General features: G+C 39.5%; 1 protein-coding gene across 5 annotated transcripts; it reads right to left on the bottom strand.

Annotated features, from left to right (window-relative positions):
- Positions 1-279: 279 nt before the first annotated feature.
- On the bottom strand, positions 280-24,509 carry TPCN2 (two pore segment channel 2). Of its 5 annotated transcripts, XM_039725044.1 has the most exons (27): positions 24,352-24,509; positions 22,329-22,393; positions 21,055-21,131; positions 20,242-20,419; positions 19,495-19,611; positions 18,056-18,162; positions 17,506-17,578; positions 15,764-15,863; positions 15,391-15,456; positions 14,975-15,039; positions 14,861-14,896; positions 13,773-13,870; positions 13,370-13,451; positions 12,920-13,006; positions 12,003-12,122; positions 11,617-11,676; positions 11,401-11,529; positions 10,678-10,727; positions 8,765-8,864; positions 8,403-8,474; positions 6,368-6,441; positions 5,915-6,005; positions 5,710-5,792; positions 5,118-5,199; positions 3,632-3,717; positions 3,311-3,421; positions 280-2,928 (listed from the first exon to the last, which is right to left on the bottom strand). In XM_039725044.1, the coding sequence occupies exons 1-26, from the start codon at positions 24,455-24,457 to the stop codon at positions 3,322-3,324; spliced, it is 2,304 nt and encodes a 767-aa protein (XP_039580978.1). In that variant the 5' UTR covers positions 24,458-24,509; the 3' UTR covers positions 280-2,928; positions 3,311-3,321. The 5 variants fall into 5 exon arrangements, with proteins under 5 accessions (XP_039580978.1, XP_039580979.1, XP_039580980.1 ...); XM_039725045.1 differs by lacking the exon at positions 3,311-3,421; XM_039725046.1 differs by lacking the exon at positions 14,861-14,896.
- Positions 24,510-25,285: the final 776 nt, after the last annotated feature.

The raw sequence follows: 25,285 nt of genomic DNA, 5'->3' as shown, positions 1-25,285 counted from the left end.
GGTCAACCTGCTCAAAACCATCCATGCTCAGTTCCAATGAGGTTTCACCTTAAAACTGGGTGTACCAAGTACCTAGAGAGGATGATATGTGCCTCCGGAATTGGAAAATAACAGAGCAGCATCCTTTAGGTCTGCATTTTGAAACCAAGCATTTTGAAACCAAGCACTTGCACGTAACCTCCATGGGCCCAGCCTTTTACTGGCAAAAACAATGGGAACAGAAATGTGTGGCACTGCAGAAAGCAGTAGCAAGGGAAAGGAAAAAACAAACCACAGGAATCATTTCAACACCCCAATTATTTTCATGGTTCAAGAAGAAAAAACATATTTTAATAATGCAAACCTCAAATTTTACCTCATGACGTACATTCATTTCCATGATTTATACAATTATTGCATAAGATTTGTGGTCATTTACATCTTCCAGTTCAAGTGACATTAGGTAGTACAATTTTGTATGAAATTCTAGTTACACTCTCAGTCAATTACACAAGTGTGAAACAAGAACAAGACAGACTATTCCCTTTAAAACACCTTCTCCATATTTGTCCAGATGTAAAGATGGCATAATGGAGACAGTTGTGATGTTTATGGTACTCCCACACCAATTTGTGTTGCTTTGGTAGATTGTAGTGTAATGTTGTAATGCAATGGCCAAAAAAAAAAAATTTAAAAAATCAACCACAAAACCCACAAAACCCTGAAGAGGCCAGAAAAAATAATCATACTTGTAGGCCGATAAGAAGCAGACACTTCCTTTTTGGCAAGGCAAATCTACTTCAAGTATTCAGAAAAGTGGAAAACAATTTTTTTTTTTCAGTAAAAAGGTAAAATAAGAGTATTTAACCACTGTGTAACAAGTCCCAATACATTGGTGGCAGTGATTATACATCACACTAAAAGGAACAGAAACCATCCTGACATGGAGCCATACTGAACAGAACAAACTCAAAACGAGGAAAAGTGTGTGCTGATGCCTTTATCAGCTTGCCATGGTGAGTGTTTTAGGTGCATGACTGAAAATAACCATAATGATGCCACTGAAACCAGTGCAAGTGAGTTACTGGGTGCCTTAATCTGGGACAGAGGCAAGAGATTGCACACAGACAAGGGCATGGCTTAAGAGGCACGATTACAGCAGCAAAGAAAAACTGCAGGAGTAGCTCAGAACTCAGCTCACATTTGTCCTACACATATGAAAGCTACAACGTATTTTGCTCCACAGCACAAAGAAAATACAAGCAGAAAGGTAAAGAAACAGACAGGGATCATTAAGTAATTTCTGATCAGTGAGACAACAAGGCAAAAATATGGTTTTGATCTCAAAAAAAAACATCATCACCATCATACTGGACATTTTGCTCTCTTTCATGCAGGACAGAGAGAAATGGCAAATGATGAGAAAAGATGAGGAAAGGTACAGAGGATGACTGCTTGACACTTCTGAGAAAACATTTCTTAACTAAAAAAATAATCAAGGCACTTATAAATAGTAGCTAGTTACCTCCCCCAAGCCTTTGTCAATACAGAGATGACCACAATAATGTCTATTTTGGTGACAAGTGTCTCAACGAGAAGGTAGTGCCCAAAGGGCAGTTTCATTTTCACATATAAAAACAGTATTTGTTGTAGATTGAATTCTTCATAGCAGTTTACTAGTTATATGGCAAGAGATTCAAACAAAAATCCCCTTTTTAGAGGAACACTAAGGGATAACAAAAAGCATGTGGACACAGGTTACTGTGAATCCTCCACTTTGGATTTGCTGAGAAACTTATTTACCCAAAAAGTTTTACCCTGGTGAAACTTAGTGGTACACAGCATGAGGTTATTAAGCCATAAAAGAATGTGATCCTGCAATACTGGTTGAGCACCTTCAATTCCCACAGGCTCAAATTAAAACTTCAACTGTTAAGCACTTTGATTATCTCATTCAACCTTTTTTTTTCCCCTTCCCCCTTTGAGTGGGCGACTCCAGTGATGATGGTACAACATTCCAGCCAAAGCTGATTCCCCTTAGCTTTTTCATGAAATATAACACACTGTAAAACAAGACTTGGAAGAAAGTAAAAGGAAGAGGTTCAGTGAAGAGCAACATGAGAATATTGACTCTGAAAGAGAGCTTACTTTTACCACATTGAAAACCACAAGTGCAATTGCTCCAGTTCAAGTTCTAACTGCTCTCAGTGACCTCAATGGCACAACCAGCATGAACCCCCTAAGGAAAGCAAAGAAAAACAGAGGATGTGCAAAGCAGGCAGTCCCTGTTACTAAGCTGGAATTGATTGTGCTCTGATGTGATTAACTCCTGAAAATTTGGTAAGATATGCTGGTGTCACATTACAATAAAAATAGTGTTTCAGCTCTCACTAGAAGAAGATTAAGGATTTTGTTCTGGTCCTGCCTAATCCATTCCTGAATTGCAGGGTGCAGCCCTTGCCACACTTGCCTGCCAAAAAAGGCAGCTTCGTTTTCTTGTGCTGAAAAAAGAAGCAGGCTTAGTGGTTATAAAATCCATGTTTTAAAGTGCACTGTCATTTTAAAGAGACATTCCCTATTAAAAAAAGTAAATAAAACCTTCTGATATCAACACCCTATAAAAATAACAGCTGCAATACTCCTTCTAAAATTGCAACTTAAAATCAAGTTAGCAGGATTCAAATCTTTTTTTAAAAAAAGATATGAACCCAAAATAAAAAACCCTTTCTGCAGAGAATTCCCAAGCAAAATCTCACATAGTGTCCTACAAGCCCCTCTCCTAAGAGCATCTCACAGAAAATCCATTCAGTGTCTTCCAGCTGACAACCTCAAGAAAACAGAGGTCTAAATAAATCAGTCCTTCCCACCAGTCACCTACGTAAGTGCAGGTGTGGGTGCTGGTGCAGTTTTTCCATCAACTCCTCCTCTGTAGGTTCTTCCAAAACATCTCTACAAAGAAAAAGCATGAGTTGTTAGGGGCAGCAAAGAGAGCTTCCCAGCACTGGTTTTCATAATGCTTATACTGAGATGTAACATGTGCTCGTTTCAGGAATGAAACAAGGAATTAAAATTACAATAAGCTGATGCTCCCTAAAGATGCATCTAGTTGCAAGTGATCCATCCTCTACAGATGTGTCATGGAAACCAGCAGCTGTTTTCCCATAAGAAGCAGGGAAGCAATTTCCTGCACACAGTACAATACAACTGAAGGTCAGTAGATTTGTTTTCCTGAAAAAAACTCCCAAATGAGAACATGCTCCCAATGCTACTATTGAGTATCTAACATGCTCTACAAGTTCCACTAATGCATGATCATCAAGTATTAACTCACCACCCACAACTTCATAATAAGCCAAGAACATGCATCACTTCCCTCTTCTTTCCTTTGTTTTTTCCTCCCTCTGCAGTTGTTCCCCTCATCCCCAGCACCTCTTCTCCCATCCTACCATGAGCACAAAGCATATAAAGGTTAGGCTAGCAAATCAGCTTAAAGCAGGCCTAACTCAAGCACTTGCTGGATTTCTCCAAACTAACAGATGAAACAGTTTGCTTCAGAGGGAGGAAGCAGAAGACATCTTGCAGCCAGCACACATTCTTTAAAACAGACAAAGAAAAAAAAATTACACTGATTATCAAGTCCAGCCCAACTCACCTGAACATGAGTTCAACTGTCCTCTGGTATTCAATATCTGAAAGAGACTCTCGCTGGCAGCGACGGTCCCACTTGTGAATGAAGTTCTGAAATATAAAAGGAACAGCAAAACACATAAAGGCTTCTTCTGATGGCAGCAGAAAAGAGGTTATCTCTGGTCACTATGTTTGCAGCTAAGATATGGGAGGTGGGTGAGGTTTGGTTTTACATGGTGAACACTCATTTATTTAGGCATCAGGTTATTTACTTGCTGCAGGTCACTACTTTACGCAGGCCTTTGTTCAGCAATGGAATAACTTTCTCATCACAAACTGAAAGAAGACCAGAGCAGAAGACAGCCCTGCTGCCTTCAGTTCCTAGCAAGGACTGCCTCCCCAAGACAAGCGTGTGAACTACCCACAAGATTACCTGATATGAATTTCTTCCTCTTTAAAAACCAAACAACACATAAACATACTGCTAGTTCAGGTTTTGCCATGTTCCCTTACCCATTTTGAATAACTCTGACAGATGAATACCTAGGGAGTATACACACAGCTCAGGAGGAAAAAAAAATTAAAAAAAAAAATAAAAAAAAAAAAAAGAGAGAGAAAAATACTGACATCCTGCTCTCCTGCTATGGAATGCTGCATCTTGGCTCTGACAGCAACATTTGGCCACAGCCAGCCCTGCAGAAGCAAGCAGGTAGAAGATGTCCTAGACTGAAAGTTTGCCCTTCTTCCTACTGTAGTAGATTTTAATTCTCATCTCCAAAAGAAACTAGAAGGGTTTGAGATGGGGTAAAGTGCTCTCAGTTCCTTCCACTGCCTATAAAAGAAATCTACAATGGTGAACCTGGAGGAGACAGTTATGATTAGCATTCCCTTCTCCATCAGAAATGTTGGATTTGCAGGAAAGTATGCCATGAGTAGCTAGCAGAACCACATGTTCTTCATGGTATTGCTCAGCAACTGCACTCCCACAGTTTCTCTGAAAAACTCTAGAACATGATCTCTTGAAAATAAGTCATCAGTTCTGCTTCTCTAGAGTAGCACTGAATAATGGTGGTAATTCCAACTGGGGTGGGAAGAAACACAGGAGAATCAAATAAAATAAAATTTTTTAATTTAAATTGCTCACTTCATTTGCTGACAAATTAAAATGCAAAAAAGCCTACAGCTTGAATAATTAATGCTGAATTTAAATGGTAATGTATTAAGAGACAAGCAATTTTATAATATTTTACTTTATAATAAGGAGAGTATTACAATGAAAATGTACATACCCAATGAGACAAAACCAGTTTTGTGACAAAACTGCAAATAAAACATATAATTCTCTAGGAAAAAGAAAACAATTCCCCAGCTTCTTGGGCATAGGGCAGCAAGAAAGGTAAAGTAAGCACACACACACAAACTCAACATAAAATTGTCTGGGTTCTTTTCATTTCCTGCACAAATTAGAACCCATTTTCAGGATCTCACACCAAATAAACACACTTCCTTACCTCCAGAAGTAAAGCTACGAAGAGATTAACCCAGATGACAGAGGAGATCAACCACCAGGCTACAAAATAGATCTTTGCCCACCTGCAGATCAGATGAACAGACAATACATAAAGGAGGCAGTAAATAACCTCAGCCTGAGCAGAGCACCATGAAATCACATTTTTTTCCTTGAAATACAATACTGCTACTTTCTTAATGGAAAAGGGGGCCTGAATCAAAAAATTAAAAATAAAAAATGTTTGTTTTTCATTAAGTTAGCTAAACAGACTAAATCTCCTGGGTTAACCAGCCAAAGGTCACTGAAACAGCTCAACCCAGGTGCTGTCCAGTTCATTCAAACATTCCCTATGAGTCAGTAAATACAAATGAAAGGTATGTCCCAAGTTTTAAGTCTAGAAAAAAATATTCATCCACATAGAAAACACAGAAGCATTATATTTATTTCCTATATATCAAAATTGGTCCAAAAGAAAGGTAAGCAGCACTCCTCCGAGCAGATGGTAGGAACTGTGCTATGTGTATACTTCTTGTTCAGGTACATTATAAGCTGGATTTATATGGGACTTCTTCAGTATTACTACAGCTACTTACGGACTTGAATATCTTGAAAATGCATCCAAAAAGACTTGCCAGTTGTTCACCACCATCACATCCCAGAGGGTCACCACTGCTGCCTAAAAAAGCAGGAGTAGACCAGCGTTTAAGTGGCTGTGCCACAGACCTAAGCCTCAGAAAATGAGGAGGAAAGACAAGCAGAGAGCGGAAGAACAGGGATTTCATCTATGATCACACTCACAGCAAAGTCATCGAAGTTGTTGGGCCAATATTCCAGCTGTTCATAGGTCCCACACTGCAGAGTGCCATTGTCATGTGTGGTGTTGGCAGCACTGCAAGAGATTACAGGCTGATGTGAACACAGCTCCCTGTGAACTCTGCTTTAGAGCCCCTTGGAGAAAGTTAGATTATCTCATATGGGCAGAAAACAAGGGAAACCATTCAAAAAATGTATTTCAGATAAAGCAGGGTAAAACTACAGATAAGCATTCCTGCAATTTCAATGCAGCAAGAAGAAACAGAAGGAGTAACAGATAATGCATTGTGTGATTTAACATTAAAAGTAGGGTGGCTCCAAGAATGAGAGCAAAAAAATAAACCGAACAAAACCATCCACAAACAGCTCAGAGGTAAAAAGGCACAGATGCTTTGGAAAAACAGATTCTTTCTGAGCAGTGATGTTTTAGAATCTTACCTGGTATTTCCCAAGGGAACAACAGCACCTTTAAACAGCATTATGCCAGTTATAGCAAATGCATAGAAAACCACCTGGAAGGAACACAACCAACTATTAACCTTTGAATATTTTTGTCACAAAGTAAGAAAGCAAAATACAATTAACACGAAATTCGTATTAGTACTACAGTTGAGGCAACAGCATCAAGAACAGTGCCTGAAGCTTTTAAAGTGAAAATACTTCTCAACTGCCTGCTCTTACTTTTTAATATTCTACCTAATTTTCAGTTATTAAAATGCATTAAATAATTTTATCATCTATTTTACTTCTCTGTGTCTCAGAATGCTGATTTTTAACTATAAACATTGCAGAACAGTGACTTAAAACCAAAACTCAGTACCAGTATTTACAAAGAACAACCTAAATATCTGAGTTTTCTGCTAGAGTCAATGAAAATAACCTTTTAGTGAACTTAACTGAAAGACAAAACTATATCATTATTTTATATTCCATCAGCAACTTCCTTAAAAATGCTGATTAGTCTAAAAATAAAGTTTTGAATAACACAAAGCATTTGGGAACTTCTGTCTTCTAATTGTTAGAAATGCAAACTTCTTTTTAAAGAGACACCTTTCAGTCTTTAGCAATTGTCTAGGTGACATTGCAATTTTTACCCTAAAAAGATTTGTTCTAGAAATAACCTACAACTTTGCTTTGCTTCCCTGTGAAGGAGCCATTTATCCCAGGAAAGCTTGAAGCAAGCTGAGTCTTCAAACAAAAAAATCTGGTGTGGGGTTTTTTTGTTTGGTTGTTTTTGGGATTTTTTTGTATTTTGCTACAAAACAAACCCAAGAATGGGAAGTCTGGAAGCAACAGAAGAGAGCTGCCCTGGCCTACAAACTTTGAACACCACTGGACCAAGCTGAAGCTGACATTTCATAGCCTGCCAGAAGATGGGGTATCCGGCCGGGCAATAAAATTAATTTTATTCTTTGAAAAAACACATATTTAAAACACTCGCTGCCTAAGAAATTAGGTAATCAGTTACATTATTTTATCTGCACATGTGTTCCAGGCTAACATTAGGAAAGATATTTAGCATCAGCTGGCAATGGAGTCAGATTTCACTACAGCAGAAGCTCAGTGAGAGCTTCCATGTAGCCTCAAGTAAAAGCAAATTAAATTAATGGAAGAGGCAAACACTATGGCAGACCTGTCCCAGAAATCTGAGTTGCACAGCACAGAAAGGTTTTTACCACCTCAAATTTGCCCCAACCAATATCTTTATTTCAAAGTGCAACATAAGCCAATTTAAGGCCTATCCTCTACAGATAAAAGTAGAGATTATTAATGACAAAAATAGACATTCTGGTTAAATTGCATGCTAGGTATATAGACTAGAACAACAAATCATTGATCTTCAACCATTCAAATTAAGGTACCCTACAAAAACTCAAGAACAATAGCAAAACCAAACCTACCCAGGCACTTCTTTGCCCTACCAGGAAGACAGGGTTGCAAAGCCAGAAACTCAAGAGTTGGGAGAATTCATGTAATGGACATGGGATCCACCCTTTAATCACATTTGTTGAGTCTATGTTCTACACAGACATACATAAAACAGGATGGCAGAGGCTCTTAAAAAAACCATGTCCAAACATGCCATCTTAAGACCTTCTCAGCCAAAAACAATTTAAAAGTTGTTTTGCTATTTAATTTAACACATGCAAATCAGGGTAAGGAAAACTGGTCTACTTTTAGCATGGATTAATTTTTAATTTGAATCCACACTACCCAAGCTAAGGCAAACACTCAAAGGGAGCTTTAATTAATCTTTTAAAGATGCTCCTCCTAAAGGAGGCACTGCCACTGTGTGCTATCACAAACCAGCAGTTTATTGTGGCTTTCCAAGACGTGCCCTGGAGAAGAACTGGCTGGTTAAAGTGAAATGTTACTGCTCATGGTGATTGTACAAGAACCTTGTTAACTTTGTTGGTGACATACGCTTACTGAACTACAACAAAGAAAATTACAATCTTGCATCGTGACTTACCACAAGGATTCCTGCAAAGGCTCTCAAGTTTTTCACCAGATCCAGCAGTGTAGTAACAACCAAAGCCATGAACTAAAACAGAGCAGAATTTTGTACCTGTGACTTTCATCACACTTCCAATCCATATCAAATTTTTACTAAAAGGACAAAGAATCACATCAAGAGAACTTAAGCTAGTTTTCTCTGGTGAGGGAGCAGGCAAGAGTCAGTGATTTTGTGAGGGGCTGTGCAAAAGTCAGGACAGTTAGAGCTGAGCTATTCCACTCACGTGCAAGAGAATTGCAACCTACTCTGAAAGGCTCTAACAAAATTTATAGCTTGACCAACAAGGAAAGCCAAGTTGTAGAGGGAAGAGCAATCACCTTCATGTTGGGAATAATCCGCAGGAACCTGAAGACAATTAGCATGTTCACCAGCCGCACCATATCCCACAGGGACAACAAGCCCATGAACTCAGGCCTCCTAGGAAGGGCAGAAAAGTAACAAATCAGAGGAACAGCCCATGACAGAACAACACAGTTAAATCTGTACAGGTAAGTACATTGATTTACTTAGCAGGAATCACAGCTACAGTGAACTAGTAACTGATGAAGGAAGGAATCCCTTTAGCCTGGGCTCTTAAAATATGTAGAGAGCTCTTTGAAGTGCATGTTTGTGCCTTCTGCTGGGGAGGAGGCACCAAAGAGGGGTCCTTTCAGAAAACCAAGTGAATCAAAAGGATTGCTAGAGGGAGATACTTCAGGAACATACACAAAGATGGGCATTAATCCTTCAGGGCATGCCTGGCTGAAGAAGGGCTTTGAAAACAGCACTAGGTTAAAGGACTGTCTTGTCAACCTTCTTCCTTATGTGTTAACATTCCATGGGAGATGGACATACACTTCAAAAACCAGCCCTGAATTTTGGCTTTTACATGAGCATGCTAAATGCTTCTTGGCTGGAAAGGAGGGCAGGTGGTGGGGAACTAAAACTAAAGCTGCCAATGACTTGGTAACACTGATGCTAAATCATGATTTGTACCTCCAATATATTCAACCCCAGTAATGAACAAAATTATTTAATTTAACACTGCATAGAAGGCACAGTCTAGATAACAGCAACATCACTGTCCTGCCCTGAAGGTGGTGGTTGCTTGGTGTGTGGATGTGACAGCAGCACACATCAGGACTCAGAAGGATTCATCTGGATTGTAACCTCCCTGCAGTGACTGACACAAAGACCTAACAAGAATTACTGGTGCTCCAAGATGATAGAGCAAGCAATTGCCTACATTTAGGAATCAAAGGGCAGAATCAAACACAAACATAATGATAACATAAATAATTAACATAATTAGTCTGTAGCAATTGCTCTTCTGGCAACTATCACTTCTAGGTGACAGGAATACAAGCAGTATTCAAATATAAACCCTTCTAAAACCGTAAGGACTGACTTGTCTAACTCTGTTCAGAGATTCTAGTGTAAATTAAGAGAACTTCTTGATGGCAACATAACAAATATCCTGAAAAATCAGGGAGTGTCAGTGTCTTAAGTGTGAGCTTGCATGAAGACACAAAGCAACAGAAAGTGTTATGAATCACTCCTGAATATTCAGGAAATCTTCCAGGATTGCTTTGCTTTCCTCTCTTCTTGTGGAGACGGTTTTCAAACTTTAAGATGAAGCAATGATTTTTATGTTTTTTACAATAAAAAAGAAATCAGGATAGTTATCCAAAAGCTGTTTGAACTTAAGAAAATCAAAAAACAACTGCTTGCTATTATAATACCAATAAATAGCGTTAGGTCAATGGAAATTTTCTTACTACATTTTTTAGCATGAAAATTTTATAGCATGAAAAAACCTCAGCCTTCAATCTACATACAGGTGTGAAGAGGTTTCATCAGCAGTTTGGGAGTTCATATAACTTGATTTATGGGCAATCTGGTACTGAAACATATTAGGTTGTGTATGCAGTACCATATTCCTACTTCTGCACCCCTGGTAAGCACAGAGCTGCTAAGATATTATTTTAAATCAGATTACAATTAAAACAAATGCATCCTTCTCAGAAGAGCTACAGAACTCTAGAACACTAGGAAAAAAGAAAATTTATTTCACTTATCCATATTTCATGGCCTCTAGTGACTACAAGGGTGCAAAATTCTACCAAATTTGGTAAATTAAAGACTGGGCTGACAATCACAGCATCATGACGTGTATATGTGACAATGTGTGTGTTCCCCTGACCCATCCCAGCCACTGAGCAAAGGGCAGCAGGTCACAGAGGTTACTCACCAGCCAGGATGAGGAAATCCATACACAGCAAAAGTTGCAATCTCCAGAATCTTCAGTTAGGAAAGAAAAACCAAAAAAAAACAAAAAAAAAAACCAAAACCAAAACCAAAAGAAAACAAAAAAAACTTTGCTTTATAAATCTGAGTTCCAGAAATTATGTAAGCTTCTTGACAAGAAACATTTTCAAGAGCTTTAAGCCACTAATTCAACTCGCTTTAAAGCTCTGAATTGTCATATTTGCCTAGTTATTCTCCAAACTAACCAAATGTACATAGAGCATCCAACAGTGACTCACAAAAGGATATGCAGTGAATACCATTAACCATGAATTTGACCTCATCTGCCACACGGGTGTCAGGCTCTGACCAAATAATAACTATAATAATCCGACAATTGTTTTTAAATTTAAAGAGAAAAGTGGTTTTAAACTATGAAACAGAATGCCTCATGCAATTATTCCAGGAGCTGAATTTTTCCAAATAAAATTTAAAAATCTTCTTATCAGCCTTTTCCATGGATTTAAATAAGCCTGTCTTCAGAACACAGACCCTAAGAGAACCATGTACCACCATGTAAACTTTCCAGGCACAGAAACCCACAACACTGGCTCATGTTGTTCAATTCAACAAATCAGTGTTAAAAAAGTAATCCCACCAGCTCTTGTAGTTCCCTAACCTCCCTAGCCAACAAATCCAAGAATGTGTAAGCTAACAATGCACTTACCAGCAAAATTACAGTCAGAAGTCCATCAAATCTATTGCTTGGGTAAGACAAGTACCTTTTCAAGCCCATTGCTAAGATTTTCAGCAACATTTCCAGCAGATAGTACAGGATAAAGAAACAGTTGATAGCCTTCACCCCCCAAAAGAAAAACAACCATTAGAATTCCTGATATCTCAGGGAACAGCAATAACTGCATGGAATATTGTTGCATCTTACCCCTAGGAAGAAGTCATCTCTTTCAGATGGCTGTTTGTCTGCATCCACCACCAAAACCACCTTAAACAAAAAATATTTTATGAATCTTCAATGTAGCTTTACTGCTACATTAAACAGATTTTTAAGCACAAGAACAGTCTTTCATGTTTTGCATAGACCTTTTCAAGCAGCTGAAAATACATTTTTAACTGCAAGTATTTCCTCTTAACACTTTGCATGACTAAAGCATGCCAAAAACCCAACTTCTAGAAAAAGCAGTTATTTAAAGAAAATTAAAGAACAAAAGCAGAAATTAAATTTGCAGCAGAGAAAAGCCAAAAAACAATTATAAAAAGGAAAAGAAAGAAAATCATTGCCCCACAACAAAAAAAAACAACTTTACTTACACAAATAGAAATAATGTTTGCCAGGGCTACCACATTCCCCAAGTAGCCAAAGTAGGGATGGCCAAAGGCAAACTGCATTTTCTGCATAAAATGCGATTGGTACTCTGGACTTGGAGGGTGCTGAAAAGAACACAAACTATTTGCTGAGTCACAAAGAATAAGCATTTTAAAAATAATACAATAATTTTAAAAACACACCCCATCTCAGATTTAAAAAACCCCAGACAGTTTCAAAGCAAATCTTCAGGGCCACAGGCTAATTCTGACATTTCATCAGGAAAATGTTTTCCAGATGTGGCCATTAACAGCAAGAAACCATTTCTGATTATGGCACAGCAAAAGGTAATGGCAAAGAAGGAAGATAATCCAACCTCTCTCCAATGCCCCAAGCAGATAAACTAAACACCAAGCTACTATTTGTATACATCCCTTTTCCACTTCCCAACACTTAATTCAGAAGTCTTAGATATGTGCAAACATAGAAGAGAACATTTCCTAACCCTCAAATAATTTAGTGTTTTGTTTTTTTTCTTTCCCTCTCCAAGTGGAGAAAACTGCTTTCTGCCCATCTTCATCTGAACACTGAGAGAATTCACGTTTTGTTCTTCATTCCGAGATTGGAGGAAAAAGACTTTGAACTATTTTGCCTGAACAACTCACTTTCAAATGCTGACAGAATAAACAAAGATGTATTTTGTACATCTAGCAATCCCACACTAATGCTGTAAAAGCCCCTAGAGCAATTTTGTCTGTGGCTATAAAAGCTGCTCACAAAAAGCTTAAAAGTCAATGTGATCACACCTTGTGTTCACATGCTGAAAAGTTTGTTTATACACTTTATACTAGAGTACTCTCACTTATTTTTGTACAAGGCCAGACAACTTCTGATGATTTGTAAATGATGTTCACATACATACTTGCTTAATGGCATCTTTGTCTAGTTCTTCAAAGAGCTTCTGGAACTGGGCAGCTGACAGCTGGTCACAGGAGCACATTTTGAGTGACTTGACATGAAAGAGAAACATTCAGATCAACATTTGCAATAGGAACATCTGTAAAGTCTGCCAAAACCCCTCAGAGTACCTTAGAAATCTAGGAATAAAGATGTAATTCAAGCTGTTTGAGTAAGGTTCAATATTGCTCTGCTTTAATACAACACTCCAAGTGACTGGAGGACATGTCTGGCCTTTTCGGTTTTCCCTCTCTGGGATCACATGCTCCTTTGACTAACTTGAATTTTAGTACCATGTAGTAGTGCCACTATTCTGTTATGATCCAAGGAATGCTGCAACAGAGGGCAGATCTTTAGATTTGCTAGTCAGGCTTGACAGTCACCAACGTAAAGGCTAAGAAAATCCAGTTCTTACCCTCATGATGGCTTGCTTGCAGCGAGAATCCATCTCAGCTTTCTGCAGCACCTGTAGTAAGGCCCCAACACTGACACAGGACCTATTTAAAAGAAAACAGAATGGGCCCTGCTACAGATAACTTCACAGAAGGCAAAATGAGCTGTTTCAAATGTGTTCCTGCCTCTTTCTTGTTTTGAAAAGCAAATGAAACTAGAAGTAGGAAAGAAGGAAGCAGACCCCATAAGAGTCACCAACACTGTGTTATGAATATCCAGTTTCAGAAAAAATAAATAAATTAGATGAGCAACAAACTGCCATTTTCGAGAATGCATCCTCAGTAAATATATTAAAACTAAACAGGATGACAAAAATCTACTTTTTTTTTTTTTGGATAATCTACTTTTCAAGATCCTTCACTTACTGTTGTGCACTAGCAGGAGTCTCTTTCAGGGAAGACAGCACTTCAAAGGCAGCCCGGATTCCCAGCCGCCTCCTGAAGAGGGAGGACTGAACTGATTTCTGAGCAGTAAAAACACCACAGAGGAAACAAGTTACTTGCACTTCAGGCACTACTGTGTCCTATGGCCAAATAATATACTGATCCTTGGGCACACATCCCAGATTTGTGATTAGAGAACGGAACGGGAGACTGCTCTAGGCCTCACTCCTTCCAAGAACTCCTTGTACAAGGAGGAAGGAAGCAAGTAAGCAAACAAGTCCCTGGAATTCAAGTAAACATGCAGGTTACAGTTTATTTTCTATTCTGGAGTGCAGAGGCATATGCCTCTTCCAGATACACTGGCAACAGCAAAGCTCAAGCATTAACAGAAATTCACATAGCATGCAGAGAGAAGAGTTAGAGAGCTAATCCTACTCCAGCTTCTTGTCTAAAAGCACAAATCCAGAGCTATGGTTTTTCATGGGTTTTTGAATTACAGTAATCACTTGCAAACTCAGTTACTTTATTAATAGTCAGATTATGTCATGCTATCAGGTAAGAAAGAAGAAAATTGAGAAAGAAGGGATGAAACAGAGGAAGAGGAAAGGATTACCAAAGTCCTTTCTGTTTACACAATCCTCTGCCACAAGAGGGTGGGGGCCATTCATTCTGAGTAACACTGCTTCAAGCTTATTATCCAACAAACTTCACCTTCTCTCTGGAACTCTACCAGAAAAGCTACTGGGCCAGTCTGGGTAAGGCTTGGTCTACTGGGAGGTGTCCCTGCCCATGAATGATCGCTAAGGTACCTTCCAATCCCTCAACATTCTATGATCTGCAACAGCAGCTATTTAAACAGTACAGCAGATTTCCTTCACACAGTTTAAGTTACTCAGTCACTTGTCCTTGTTCAGTCATACAACAGTTCCTTTTTATTTTCCCCTACAAATAGTCAAAATAGCAGATCCACACCATACTTGGAAATATGCAAGCAGGTTTTGTCACCAGAGGGGATCAAGCTGTAACAGCATATAAAGGGGAAAGTATCTGCATCAAAGAACATTTAGTACCTTAAAACTGTATCTGCAACCAGAGTGGGAAGGCTCCTTTAATACAGATGAAACTTAATTCTTCCAAGGTTCAAGGTTATGGCAGAACATAGGAATTAGGAATGCTTTACTCACCAGAAGGTACCCTCGAAACTGGTTGTATATTATTGCTGTAAGCAAATTCATCAAAAACAAGTTGCCTATTGGAGAAAAAGAAGTAGTAAAATTTACTGAAAAATATCTGTTTCTCAAAGAAGTTTCAACATATGCAGTAAATCAAAAGTAAAAGGTTAGTTTTCTTGTGTTTGATTTCCAAGACGTTTTCAATGTTTCAATATACTGTAATGCATCCACTCCCTTGTGACATGTTACCAAGAAACTCCAAACCATAAGAACCTTCCATGAAAATGATCTTACAGACACTTTGCAATAACTGGAAGAATCACACAAGTGAGAAATTCATGATTAAACGTTCCTAGAAAAATAAAACAGTGTAGATGGTATGCACAAGTGTCAAAGTTGAAGTGCATTGAAGACAACAGGTAACTTACCTAATACAGTGAAGAGGATGAAGAAGATCGAATATGCTCGATTCTTAGAATATGCAGGTATCATCACTGAATCAAATTTAACAAAAATAGGAAACATTATTTTAATGCTTGAGATCCACAGTAGAGACATCTATGAATTTTTGGTAATTGGTAAAAGCTCTCATACAGCTGGATTTTAGAGTGGCATTTACAATTACACCACAGAAAAGCAAAAATCAAGTTACTAAAGGCATGATGAACCTTTACACAAACTTCCTCTGGCTGTACTAAGAACCAGAAGCTGAAAGAATGGTTACAGTAGTCTGAACAGAGCAATCTTACTCTGGTGTTCTTCAAAAGGAGAGATAAGTGTTATTTCTGAAAGACTGCTCACCATCAGGATTATTTGCAGTAGTCAGCAGGACCAGCAGTGACGTCAGGGAATCCGGCAAATTCCGGAAATACACCACCCACTCCTTATCCTGCTGGTTATCCTAGGCATTGTTAAGAGAAATACCAAGGAATCACTGTCTTAGCAAGGAAGGCGGAAAAAAAGTTTAAATTTTTAAAAAATAATTAGTATCAGTCAACGATCAATTTCTTACACACGTAATCAAATCTGCCCCACGGAAAAAGCAAAAGCCAAACATAAAAATTAAGAGAATGTGTATGAATACAGAGCAATCACATCACTTATTAACAGCAATAAAAAAGCACAAGTAAGAACAGGAAGGCCCATGTGAAGTTATGTCTAGTTAGCACCTCAGACCCAGGAAGAACAATCACACCGCAAACTGACAGTATGGGACTCAGAACCTTCATCAAAAACACACTGGGAGGCTGATCTTGGATCCTTGGATCCTCCACAGGTATTTTTTTTTCTGGAGGTCAAGAAGAGACAGATAAAAAAAGATGCAGAGTGCAAACACCACAAATATGAGTCAGGCAGCACAGGACAAACAGCCCTTGAATCTGCTGTAAAGACTGCAATATGTAACCCTAGAGGACACAGACAAGACAATGCAGAGTCATGAATTTCATTAATAAACCTACTTTTAGAACTTGCCTGCAGTATTTTGCCATGTTAGATTAAATTAGTTTGTATGGATGTCAGAGCAGCACACCAAAATAGGAAAGTCCACTCTCTCATTTGTTATTTTTTGCCTCAATGTACACACAAGTGATTAGTTTAGTATACAAGTTATAAATATACATCTGCTGGGGAAGCTCATAGCTGAAATTAGATGTGACAAACAGAGATAATACAAAGTTCCAGAAGGCAACTAACAGTGAGAAAACACACTTCTGCTTTTAATTCCAAAGATTCTGTAACATGGGAATTCAGGGAATTTGCTGATCGTGAGGAAGACTAGAAGCTGGCTCAAGTGCAAATTATAGCAGAAATGAAGGTGCAAAACTGAGATTAAGGATGGGACCAGAATTACTGGGAGAAGTATGCAAGAAGTTGTTGTGTTTACACTAACATATTTACGGAAGGCCTTAAAAAGTAAGAATGAAAAAAAAAACAAATAATCTGAGTGTGATAAATTAAGATACAGGAAGTCTAAAAGAGAAGGAACACATCAAGATTATCGGAACACAAAAATTATTTTAACCACAAAATTTCAATTTTGCTTTTCAGAAGCAGGAAGAGAAAAACAAGAGAAAAACCCAGAGGGATCAGAAACCAAAACTAGTACAGGCAAAAACCTACCAGGGCATGGCCTGGTAGGAATAACAGTATTGAAAAGCAAGAAAACACAGAAGAAACTAAAGTTAGCAAAAAGCTAGATAGGGAAGAAAAAAAAAAAAGAGTGATAATATAAATGAAAGAGTGATGAGAGCTTTGGAGACAGAACAGCACAGAGGGTTTCAACAAAAGTTACTTTCTCTTCAACAAGAGAAAGTAACTCAAGGGATCAAACTTGGATAAGGAAGTCTCCTGCATACATGATACTATGCACACGTTAAAGCTCTCCAAATGGACTTCAAACTCATCTCAGCACGTCTGACAACGTGACCTTTTTCAGCGAAAACGAGTTTCACTAGTTTGACTATAAAACTAGACAAGAAGCAGCTGTGCAAGTACAGAAAAAAGGCACCCAAATCTACCAAAGCAGCCAGAGAACTGATTACCTTTGTTCGAGCAAAGAGCAGCATGGCAAACATGGTGAAGAGAGACAGATGAACAGCCAGTAGTAGAAGAACACTGTTGGAAAGCAAATATATCAAAGTATTAACAGTAGCTTTATCTTATTCTTAATATCCTCTGCTAAAAATGCAAAATTATGCCATATAATGAAAACCAGGGGTGTTTTTAAGAAGTTATATGGAGATAACAGGAGGAGATGTGAGTTTTGATACAAAATAAAAATCACACTTATGTGTCTCAGTTCTTCCCTTACAAAAGGGCTTAGAAAAGCAGAATCAAAACCTCCCACTCGACTAGCATTAAAAAACCCTATGCCACACACAGAGTTCATCTCAAAGTCTAGAAATCTTGTACAGACTAAGGGGATTTAAAAAGTTACCACAACCTTCACCCTCTGTGACCTGATGTCACTGAGCACTTAGCTACCTGATCCAGAAGGAAGCTGCTCAGATGTCCCACACCAGAACTCAAAGGATAACAACCTGCCTGCTACCAGCCATCCTGTGAAAGGATGTTTTCTGTGCTATAACCCACCTCGCCATTTCAGGCAGTGTGCTGTTGATACTTTTTAATGTTTTCTTCATCATAGAAGAATTCTGGAGGAGAAAGAATGGGCGAAGGATTCTTCTTATTCTCACACTCTGCAAAAAAAACAACGGATCAGACACTGAGTTCCTGCAAGACTGGCAGCTCAAATATTTTGAATGCAAGTTTGTCACAAAGCACTGGACACACACATTGACTAAGCCAACAGCGGAACAAAAAAAGAACTGAGCTCTGCCCTTCTGAGCTCACAAAACACCAAAAAAGATTCCACACCTCATTAAAATGAGGAGAGATTGCTTTAAAAACACACATTGACATTTCAATAGTTTCATCAGGCCACTAACTGGAAACAATCTAAATTTACTGCTCAGTAGACACAACAATCTTGCAAGAGATGGCATTTTTGCATTTTCTGCCAAGTTCCATCTCAAGAAAGGGACTAATAGAGAGCTACTGTCCATAAAAACAAATATATATTCTAAAAATAAGTGCTTAACTTCAATTTTCCGACTGTTTTGTAACTGAAGGGCCTGGCAATTACTTACCAGTTTGTGTCTCTGACAAGACTCAAGCTGTAAGTGTTTTTTTTCCCCACAACACTGCAGCAAATAATCTTTTTGCTTCTTGCAGTCAAGATATTTGCAAGTCTTCAAGTTATTCCTGTCACTTATATGCTATTTCAAGTGTTTCAGCATCTTGCATTTTAGGATCTGTCTTTTGTGGGCCACACTTAGCAGCAACAAAATCCATAAAAATGACTTTCTTTATTTCTATTCTCTTGTTCATCCATCCCAGCAGTTCGACTGCTCCTTCTGCCACTGCTTTCTGTTGGGAAACTCCTGTTCAAACTCCCTGTCCACCATCACACCTCAAGATTTCACATTTTAAGAGCATGTCTCTCTCATTCACTTCCCAGCATTTTTACCACACTAGTGTTTTCTTAACAAGGATTACAAGTGCACAACAACTAATTTAATGTAAATCTGTGGCAGACAAAACCAACTGGAAGAGTGTAGTATTACATCAAGGAAGGCACTTCTAGAACCATTTCCAAACTTGATATTCCTCTCAGGACACAACTGTTTTGAACACAGCGTAGCTTCAGGTTAGAAAGCAGATGTTAAACTACCTAATTACCTTTTTAATTACCTTTTTCATATACTTTACTTCAGAGGCTTTGCCATTCAGCCAAGTTAAGCACATAATTCTCCAATTGCATGACAAAATTGGTGCCAGGCACTAAGTTTTCCCTGCACTCTTCAACTGCTGACAAACTAAAGCAATGAGTGCTATTTAATTTTACCAACAAACACAAAATTTGCATTAAGAATCATACAGAATTCTTTACTAAGCTACACTACACCAAACTTTTTCAATGCTTCGGTGAATTATCCAGCCATGAAAGACCAAAGTAAAGCTGTTCTTACCTCTTTGCAGAAAAAACTCAGTGACACAATCCAATCAGTAAGGGAAACAATTAATGTCAGTATATAAGCCATTAGCCATTTATTTTTCCAAAATTCTTTCCATCCAATTAAGTAACTCTGGACAAGGGGAAAAAAAGAACGACCATAACTTACTTTACTAATAAAATCCAATACCGTAATAAGTCAGCACCAATTTTTTTTCCAAGTATCTGCAATTTTACATTAGTGCTCTTAAAAAGCTCTCCAAAATCCAAACAAAAATACGTCGTTGAGAGATTTTTTTCTACAAGAACTAAATAAAGGCCAGCAAAAGTAAAAGTTGCACAAAGGTCACGCAAGAGAAATCCTTTGGTTGCAAGAAAATTCTCCACTTAATAAACATAAAAAAGGGATTTTCCAAAGATAAGTATCCTAAGAAAGGTCAGTTTCTGACAACTTTTATTTTGTGTAAATGAACTGACACATATTTATTATATAGTCTGATTTTACAACCTAATACAAGCAGCTAAGCCAAAACACTTGCACTCTCAGCAAAATTTATTTAATTTTACTTCACTCAATTAGTAAAATTAGGTTTAAAAAAAAAGGGAATAAATGTCTTAATTAAGTAAATACACACTTGCTAATTTCTCCTGAAATGAGGCTCTAATAAAGCACAGCAATTTCATCCTGCAAACTCAAGATTTGAAAAACAATTCTACCACACACCTACTGCTTCATTCAGTACCAGGTGAAGGAGATGCTCACCTTCACAGACACATCAACCACGAACACCAGGAAGCAGAGCAGCTCCACGCTCTCCGTGAGGCCACAGGGAGGATTCCATGCAGGAAGGCGGTAGCGCACATCAGACGTGATGGTGAGTGAGGAAGGCTCTTCAACGAAAGCCAAAGTCAAGATTACAGTAATGGTTAAGCTCAGAATCCTGTTTGGACAGAAATTAAATGAAAAATAAAACCAACAAAACCATAAAAAAAGGTACAAAAAAGCACCACCCCAAAACAAACCCCATAAAACAGTCACAAAATGAGTCAAAATAATAACAAAATACTTAGAGTAAAGCAATATTCTTTGAAGTAAACCAAGCTTTAGGATACCATATTTCACTCAAATGGGTTAGACCACAAGGCAGCACTTGACTAGCGTGCTGTTGCCTGCACTGGAGATGTAACTGCTGACCACTAAATAACCTGAGGTGGTGTCCTTTGGAAACTAACAGCAGCAAACAGTCTTGCCCGTATCCAATATGTTTAGAAACAGATCCTTTGAAAACTCTTAAGCCGCAGTGCTTTAAATCATGCTAATTAGTCCACTCATGCAATAATCCAGTGGCTGTCTCCAAAGAGCCATCTATGTCATCATACTTTCATAAAATTTTCTACTTTCCACTTCTATCGTGCTCACATGTGGTCATAAGAACTTATGTGTTTCCCAGAATAAGTTCTTATAAAGATAAAAACACAATTACCTAATTATCTAACAAGTAGGAAAGAGGAAGAGTAGTTTTTCAGGAAGACTAACTCCTAAACAAAAAAGCAAAGAGAATAACCAAGTTCTTACCACTGGCAAGTCCTGGAATAGTACCATCGATAAAGCCACAGGGATTTGGAGTCCACACGGTGATTTATAGATCGGTACTGAAGGCAGGAAGCAAAAAGGCTAACTCAAACATTACATTCAGTCTGTCTCAAAAGCAAAGATCAAGTGACCAAAGCAAACCAAATTACTACATGTTATTAAAGTATCAGGTCACCCATGATCACAGAGGTACATGTGTGAAAAGGGCAAGATTATAAAGAAGTTTTGCTATCTAAAGACCACAGAGCTGCTCAGATAATTAAATTGCGTGCCAGTCATCTCAAGCAAGCACTATCATCATTTCAAATAACAGCATTTGTAATAATTCAGTGACTATTCTACGTACTCGCCAAAATGGTCCACCCACTTAATTTCCCTCTCCAGCATTCATTCCATTCATGCCTCTTCTTTTGTCTCTTTCTTCCAACAGGCCATAAGATGCAAACAAATTAATTCTGAATAGAAGAGACCTCAACCTATGTCTTTGAATAAATATGCTTCCAGATCAGGAAGTGCCTGTGATTCTTAAGGAATCCACAAAATATGTCCCTCCTCTGTGCCAGCTCCGGGGCTGTTCTTACTCTGCCCCCGCTGAGTAGATGCTTCCAGAAAGGTGGCCACACCTTAAATACATCTGACCCCCAGAAATCTCCCAATTAAAATGCAGCAAGAGAGCTCAAGAGCTGCCCTTCAGCATTCCCACTGCCTGGGAGAAAACAGGATCTAGGAGCCTGCAGTACTGGCCAGTAAAGGAGTGACAAAGAAGGAATCCAGACTTCCAAAGGCATCAAGTTCAGCTGAAGCTGAAGAGTCCCAGCTTCACACTTGAAGCCAGCCTTAAACTCCTGAGCTTTTACCAGCTCTTAAGATGTGCAAGTAGTCAGACTGAGAGGCAAATTACAGCGTTTGCTCAAGTCATTTCTCTCAGCAGTAGGTTAGTCACTAGCAAAACATCCACAATCAAACCAACCCAAACAAATAAACAAAAAACCACCATGAAAATCACTCCACAAACCAGCATGTCTTCTGAAACCCTTAAAGAGATTACTTAATTGTGGGGAAAAATATATTTCTCCTAGGCAGAAGTTCACTGAGACTTGCATACCACAGGAATTTGGAATTCTGATTTTGCTTTGTGAATTGAGATGGTGGTTTACAAATGTTGCCTGAACACAGAAGAACTTAAAAACTGGCAGAGTGCGTGACAAGCATCCAGCATGGGAAGCATGAAAGCTAACAAAAAAAATGTTACTTACTTGTATTGCATCTTCAATAAACACTATAGCTTGGTTTATATAAAGGTGATTATCAGCTCCAGCACCTATGAAGTAAAAAAGAAATAAGATTTGCTTGCTGTATTTTGGATAAACAAACTTTGGATAAAACTGCTTATCAGTTAACAGAAGGTGCACAATCATGGTTCTCATGACAAAGGGCACTGTACACACACAAAAAAAAGAGCATTCCTGCCACATCTGCTCTGCCAGCAGCACTGTGCATTACATTAAATAATAATAATATCAAACACATCATGCACCTGTATTTTGTTAAAAGGTTCTCTTTTAGGTTTAAGTAGCCAGAGTACACTGGTAGTTAAGCATCACAAAACTACACAGAGACAAGTCCTAACAGACAAAATAATGGAGATTCAAATTGTTCTTTGACAGAGTATACAGTCAAGCAAAGCCAGGAAAACCAGGCACTACTATTATAGCAATTTTTAATTTTTGTTTAATGAAGATACTGCGGTCTAGAGTGATCTTGTTCCTCCAAAACCAGGAGGAATCTATAGTCTTATGAGAACTAAATTTAGTGCTTTTTAAATTTGTTCTGAGAGTTACTATTACCATACCAAACAGATCAGAGCTCAAGACACAGCAAGGGGTGAAAGAACACAATTTGAAATAAAATACCACTAAATTAGTTACTATGACACTTTTGAAAACCCATAATTAAGAAGTTTGTGTGAAGATAGACACATAAAAAATAAAGGGCAGCCACTTGTGTCTACTTGAAGTAAGACCTTTCAGGAACTAACCTGGCAATTAAGGCAAAAAGAGAAATAAAGGTAGTTAAGGTCAAAATAAGGAAGCAAAAAAAAAAAAAGAGAGATATAAAAGGATATAAAAAACTGAAGAGGACTCCAGATATGAAAAACATATGGTAGTGTAACCTTCCCACAGAGGACAAGAGTCCCAAAGAGCAATTCACACCATCTCCACCCAGGAGACAGCAACCACAAGCGGGGATACAGCACGAAGGAGTCCATCCCAGCAGCAGCACCATGCCCTCCCCCACACACCAAGCAATGCCAGAAGCACCACTGATGAGAGCCACAGACAATTTTATGTCCCCACATGATTCAGCAGCATCAATTTCCTACAAAGACTGCAAACGGTTTTTAAATGCCACCCTTTATCTGAGCATCAGCAACAACAGATTTGTACTGACCCTGATACGAACCCTGACACAAGAAAGATCTGAACATAAACAGGAGACAAGCCAGGCCCACGCAGTAAAGGCATGATTTTTTCTATAACATCTCACACTAGTGAGATAAAACCAAAAGTTGCTTAAATAACCATTAGCTAAAAGGATTGCAAGGACAGCAAAAGCTTTAAGTACTTGAAGCACACAGCAAGCCACTAGTGTTGATACCAAGAATTTTGGAAGGGCAGAATCTAAATGACTGTTCACAGTATAAAAATAAAAGAGGGAAATTAGCCAAAAATGTTTACTATAGCAATTTCTCCATGCATTCTACCATGGATATCAAACTTATTCTGCAACTCTTAGTCACAGCAAGTGACACTTAGTCACAAGTGATGATTAAAGCACTGCTCGCTTTGGGCACACAGAATCCATCCCAGACCGCGCTGCACTCCTGGAACTGCACAAAAGAGCAACAAAAAGTGAAGGCTCCCTTAGTTAATGCAATATCCTGGAAAGAGAGAAGCTGAAGTCTCCAAAGGATTCCATCCTGGGAGAACTGAGATGTCAGACCTACGACAGCCAAGAAAACCTTGTCAGCACTCTAGAGGAAAACCTTAAAATTACACAAGGAACTGAGGCAGCCTGGGGCTGCAGCAGCCCTGGCGCTAGCGGCTCCCTGGGAGCCGTCCCCGCCGGAGCGGCCGGGAGCAGCCCGGGCAGGGCGGCCGAGCCCCGCAGCAGCCCGGGGGGCTTCCTGCCCTTCCTGCCCCTCCCTGCGCTCCCAGGACGCCCCAGCTCTGCGGGAAAGGCAAGAGCTCCGCCCGCTCCAGCGCCCCGGGCACTCACCGTCCTCGGCGGCCGAGCGGCCACCGCCGCGCTCCCGCCACAGCCCCCGGCCCGCCCGCCAGCGCCGTGAGGGCAGCAGCGGCTCCGCCTCAGCACCGGCCTCCATCGGCACCACCGACCGCGCCGCCGCCGGGTTGCGACGGGGCAGGAGGGGGCGGGAGGGGAGGGGACCGGGGGCGGGCGGGGAGCGGAGCTCGGCCCGCCCCGGGCGGCTCCGCCCGCCGCATGTGACCGGCTGCGAGGGAGCGCAGCCGGCCGGACCCGGCGTTCGCCCCCTGGGCGCCATTTCCCCCCCGTCCGTGGCGGACTGAGGTACCGGAGCAGGCAGGGTGTGGGGGAAAAAAAATGTCGGTCACACGTCATTTATGGATTTAAAAAATACATCCCTGATAAGCAGTTGCATTTTTTTTGCCTCAGGCTCGTTGCAGGCTCCTGGCTGGGTGGCTCAGGGCAACTGCGAGGCCGCTTTCCGCATATATCACAATCCTAAATAACCTTTTACATCCCTGGTCGCAGAAAGTGCTTAATTTGTATTTAATCACCTAGGCATTCCACAAGCAGCCGTGAACTTCACTCATGTTGCTTTCATTGTTAAAGATGATTCACTTGTGCCACTTGCCCGCTTTTCTCACGCTCCCATTCACACGCCCTTGCTCTGGTCAATTTCATAAAGCTGCAATTCCAAAAGAGGCGTCAGGACAATTTGCCAGCGCTGCTCTGCCGCATACCGGGACCTGCGGCAGCACAACGATGAACACGAGAGTGGATCAATCCTTCCTTTTAGGATTCCAGCCTAGGAAGTAAAAGTAGACCCACCCTTTGCTATTTAATTGAAAGCTACACGTTGTTTATCAAACGGGGTGCTCTTTACTTCAGTGAATATTTTACACATTTACTAGTCAAGACAGAACTGTTATAAGGTGACTCTTAGTTG

Source organism: Passer montanus, unplaced genomic scaffold, assembly GCF_014805655.1.
Source record: "Passer montanus isolate IOZ18808 unplaced genomic scaffold, ASM1480565v1 scaffold54, whole genome shotgun sequence".
Classification (NCBI taxonomy): domain Eukaryota; kingdom Metazoa; phylum Chordata; class Aves; order Passeriformes; family Passeridae; genus Passer; species Passer montanus.
This window is presented reverse-complemented; position numbering and strand designations above follow the sequence as displayed.